Source organism: Carex rostrata, chromosome 2 (genome assembly GCF_964058835.1).
Source record: "Carex rostrata chromosome 2, lpCarRost1.2, whole genome shotgun sequence".
NCBI lineage: Eukaryota > Viridiplantae > Streptophyta > Magnoliopsida > Poales > Cyperaceae > Carex > Carex rostrata.
In genome coordinates this window covers 6,545,799-6,550,539 of record NC_135919.1, presented here as the reverse complement: position 1 = coordinate 6,550,539, position 4,741 = coordinate 6,545,799, and the positions used below count along the sequence as shown (strand labels likewise).

General features: G+C 36.3%; 1 protein-coding gene across 1 annotated transcript; it reads left to right on the top strand.

The window, feature by feature from the left end:
- The first annotated feature begins 3,359 nt into the window (after positions 1 to 3,359).
- On the top strand, positions 3,360 to 4,460 carry LOC144549356 (DNA-directed RNA polymerase subunit beta). Its single transcript, XM_078298063.1, has 2 exons — positions 3,360 to 3,929; positions 4,151 to 4,460. The coding sequence occupies exons 1-2, from the start codon at positions 3,398 to 3,400 to the stop codon at positions 4,342 to 4,344; spliced, it is 726 nt and encodes a 241-aa protein (XP_078154189.1). The 5' UTR covers positions 3,360 to 3,397; the 3' UTR covers positions 4,345 to 4,460.
- Positions 4,461 to 4,741: the final 281 nt, after the last annotated feature.

Genomic DNA, 4,741 nt, shown 5'->3' with positions numbered 1-4,741 from the left:
TGAAAAAAAAAATTGTGCGCACATTTAGTCAGTGCATCAAATTTGATGCACCAACTGAATCCACGTGGGTAGTAGATTTTGAAATATAGTTTGAATTAGGGCTGGCAAAAAAATTCGAGGTTCGTGATTTGATTCGGGTTTGATTCGAGTTTAATTCGATTCGAAATGGGTTCGAATTGAAACGAACCAAACCAGGTTCGGTTCAGAATTAATTCAAACCAAACTCAAACCTAGCCTGGTTCGATCGAAATAGGTTCGTGATTTTTTTGTGGTTCGAATCTCATAAAATCACCGGCCATCCATTTACCTGATGAAATTAAAATCCAAGATAGAGAGTCATAATTTAACTTAGTCGACACTCTCTCGCTCTCAAATCTCAATAACCTAGTTCTCTCTCCACCTCTCCCTAACTCACTCTCCCTCTAGCTCTAAAATCTAGCCGACACTCTCGGCGACTGGCTGTCTCTCCGGCTGTCACTCCTCTCTCCAGCCTAGATGACTATCTCTCCTCTCTCTTCGATCGTCTCTCATAGTTCATACCAGGAAAGCCGTCTCTGATGTATTTTTCATGAATAATTTTTCAACTTAAAAACACTTATTTCATAGTTCATACCGATAAAAGGAAGTCATGTGAATTTTGTCCCGCGAGAAAAAATTAATGTATAAACTACCGGTATAACTAGGGCTGCTAAAAAATAATTTAGTTCGTGATTCGATTCGGGTTCGATTCGAAAAATGTGTCGTTCGCAATTAATTCGATTCGAAATGGGTTCGGTTCGAAATTAATTCAAATCAAACTCAAACCTAAGGTAAGTTCGGTTCAGTTCGTTGCCACCCCTAGTTTGAAGTAGACATTTGCTCTCGGGTAGGGTACGGGTACCTCAGGTATACCCGGGACGGGTAGTCGGGTAGGGCGGGTCCGGGTAGGACGGGTAGTTGGGTAGAACGGGTAGGTCGGGTAGGTTTTTAAAAAAGTGTACCCTACCCGTTTCAAAAAAGGTTTTTAAAAAAGTGTACCCTACCCGTTTCACTAAGCATTTTTTTTCATCAAATTTTGGGTTGGTTCTGATACCATCCGCATTAATAAGGGTTTGGATTTGTCTCGGTTCAACATTTTCACTTGGTTCCTCATCCTTTTTTTCATGCGTTTCGGCATGTTTTTTAAAGCTACTCATACCACTACTTTGCTTATACACAAAAAAAAGGTTTCTTGCAATTGGGTACCTTACATTCAAGGGTTTTCATAAAGCCATCATCATCTTTGTTAATCTTATAAAATCTAGCCCACGGCTGATTGTATTCCGGAGCTCTTCTAGCCTTCTTTACCACTGGTTGTTGCGGGGGGGGGGGGGGGGGGGGGGCACTTGTCGAAGGAGGAACAGCTTCTTCCTGAATTTCAGGGGCACTTCTTAAAGGAGTACCTTCGATAGAGGGAGTAAATTGACTCGATACTACAGAAGAAGTGCCTCCATATGCATACGGTGGTGTCGGTTGAAATGTTTCTTGTGGAATGTAGGCGTTTGGATCGTTTGAAGTATAATACGGTGCATGCATTTGTCGGGGTTGTTGATAATTTAAATCTAGGATTTGGTCCCTTCTTTGATAATTGTGTGGATAGTTAGGTGGATAATTATGTGGTGGCATTTGGGAGGAACTATCAAGATAATTATGTGGATAATTAGTTGGTGGCATATCAGGGCCAAAAATAGAAGCCGGCATTCTCGCTTCAAATGTTTCTTCCACCGATTCGTGATGAGGAGATGTCATTTTTTAACCTATTAAAAATAAATCCGAATTTAAAAAAAAAATCTAACATATTCAAAAAACAAATCTAATTACTTCACAAATTTAAAAAAAAAATCTAACATCTTTTCTAACCTATTAAAAATAAATCCGAATTTCAAAAAAAAAATCTACCATATTCAAAAAACAAATCTAATTACTTCACAAATTTAAAAAAAAAATCTAACATCTTTTCTAACCTATTAAAAATAAATCCGAATTTCAAAAAAAAAATCTAACATCTTTTTTAACCTATTAAAAATAAATCCGAATTTCAAAAAAAAAATCTAACATATTCAAAAAACAAATCTAATTACTTCACAAATTTAAAAAAAAAATCTAACATCTTTCTAACCTATTAAAAATAAATCCGAATTTCAAAAAAAAAATCTAACATCTTTTTTAACATATTAAAAATAAATCCGAATTTCAAAAAAAAAATCTAACATATTCAAAAAATAAATCTAATTACTTCACAAATTAAAAAAAAATATAACATATTTTTTAACCTATTAAAAATAAATCCGAATTTCAAAAAATAAATCTAACATATTCAAAACAAATATTACTTCACATGTAACAAATCTAACATAAACTAAATAAATCTAACATATTCAATATATCTAACATAAACTAAACAAATATTTAACAAATTTAACAAATCTAATTACTTAACAAATTTAACAAATCTAACAAATCTAGTTACTTAACTTTCAATAAATCTAACTTAAACTAAATTTACTCTACAAAAATAAATTAATCTAACATAAAATAAATCTAACCTTTAAATCTCGCGGAAAAATCTTGCGGGAGGTGCCGAACTTTGTAATTTCGATACATTCGTAATTCCGTTTGCGTATTTGTAGAATGAATTAAATTACAACTATATATTTTTTTTAAACAATAAATTTAGAAATTTAGAATAATGAAAATTGAGAATAATGAAAATTGAGAGAATGAGAGTTTGAGATAGAATGTGGAGAGAAAGAGGGTTAGAGGGGGTGTATTTAAAGAAAAATTGGAGGGGGGGAATTAAATTCGAAATTTAAAAAAAAAAAAAAATGGAATTTGACCCGGATGGGTCCAGCCGGGTTTGATTTGACCGGTCCAGGCTCGATTTGTCTGAACCGGCGGCAAAAAAAATTGAATTTCAAATTTCAAATAAAACGGGTAACGGGTAAAGGGTAATGGGTAAACGGGTAAAGGGTAAAGGGTAACGGGTAAAGGGTAAACGGGTAAAAGGGTAAAGTTGGTCGGGTAAACGGGTGTGGGTACGGGTAAAACGGGTGCGGGTAGACGGGTTTCGGGTACGGGTAAAACGGGTACGGGTTGGACGGGTTTTTTTCTCGAATCACTGAGTTCGGTCCGTCTCAAACCCGTACCCGTTTACCCGCCTATACCCGGGCACAGGTACCTCGAGTAACAGGTACGGGCCGGGTAAAACGGGTACTACCCGTTCGGATAAAAGCAAACCACTAGTTTGAAGAGTGTCATTTAAATTTAATTTTGATTTTCTGAGGTGCTAACTAAAAAAAAATTCGGATAAACGGCTCGGTTCTGATAAAACATAAAAGTGATAACATCAGAGAGCGCTGTCATTCTCTCTTTGAAAGCCATGGCTGTTTCTCTCCTCCCATCTCTCTTCTCTGCCCCTTGCAAAACCAAAACCCAAACCCTCGACTTTAAACCCTTTTCTCTCTCCTTGAAGCGCCGTCACCTCAACCCCCCTTTTCAACTCTACTGTACCCCTTCTCTCTCCCCCTCTGTACTAGTCACACATCAAGACCTCAACGAGCGCGATTGGTCCTTTGTTGAGGTTCAGAAACCAGATCACAAAATCCGCCAGGTCATCTCTTCTGCCTCTTTGCCTCCTTCCTCCCGAGTTCTAGTCGCGCTTCCCACCCCGACCTTCGTAGATCAACTCATCGATGCTTCCATGCCTCAGCACGTTGTCGCCTACCACGAATCCCTTGTTATGCTTTCTAATGTTAAAGAGTTGCGTGATGAAGTGAGATGCTTCCAAGGTGGTGTCGCAACTGTTCCCACCAAATTCGCTCCCTTTGATGCTGTTTTTGTGTGTTATTTTCCTGGAATGGGGGTTTCACTTGGAGAACTGTTGCGCTCCCATTCCTCTCTTTGTTCTTCAGGTACAATTACCTAATTTTTTTAATTAAATTCATTATTATTGGAATAGTTTACTACTAAGTTTATCTATTGAGCCAATTAATTGTATACTGAGAGAGAATCACAAATACATACATACTGAGAGAATAAATTCATTGTTGAATGTTGATATCCAAAGTTTCAAAGCTTGATAACCTATTACTTCACTAACATGTATTTATTGATTTTTGATATTTTTTTGAAGGATCAAAAGTATTGATTTTCTTTGAGCAGGGAAGAGAAACAATTGAGATTCACAAACAACAATTTCCAGACAGGGTAACCTCTGATTTACCAGAATCCGAAACACTGAAAAAGGCTGCATCTACAAATGGGTTTGAGCTTATTGAATTTGTGGATGAACCAACATTCTATGTCGCGGTCCTCAGGCTACTTTGATTTTTTTTTTTTCTTTACTTTTATTTGCTCCTCTCTGCAGTGTTCTTGGTTAGGCAAATTTTTCTTTGAATACCTTCTGTTCCCAACATTTTCGCAAGGAAAGGTTACGGCTATTACCTCTTCTTTCTCTAACGGTGATTTGATACAATCCGAAAAACATATGGATGAATGAGCTGTTTTATTTGCAGGGTTCAGAAGAAATCTTCCTTGGAATATTAAAGTTTTGCGGGTTTTCTTATGTTGAAATGCTTAAATTAAATTAATTTTTTGGACTAGCATGTTTTGTGGGTTCATGTAATGCTACTGAAACTAGTGTTCTTTTTTTCTTAATTATTGTTCTTCAAGTTCTTGAAGGAATATTTTTTTGGTTTACTTAGTTTCAGGGTTTACCTAAATA

Coding starts and splice junctions, on each gene's coding strand:
- LOC144549356 (XM_078298063.1), top strand. CDS start 3,398: ATGGCTGTTTCTCTCCTCCCATCTCTCTTCTCTGCCCCTTGCAAAACC. Junction 3,930..4,150: donor TTCCTCTCTTTGTTCTTCAG/GTACAATTACCT, acceptor ATTTTTTTGAAG/GATCAAAAGTATTGATTTTC.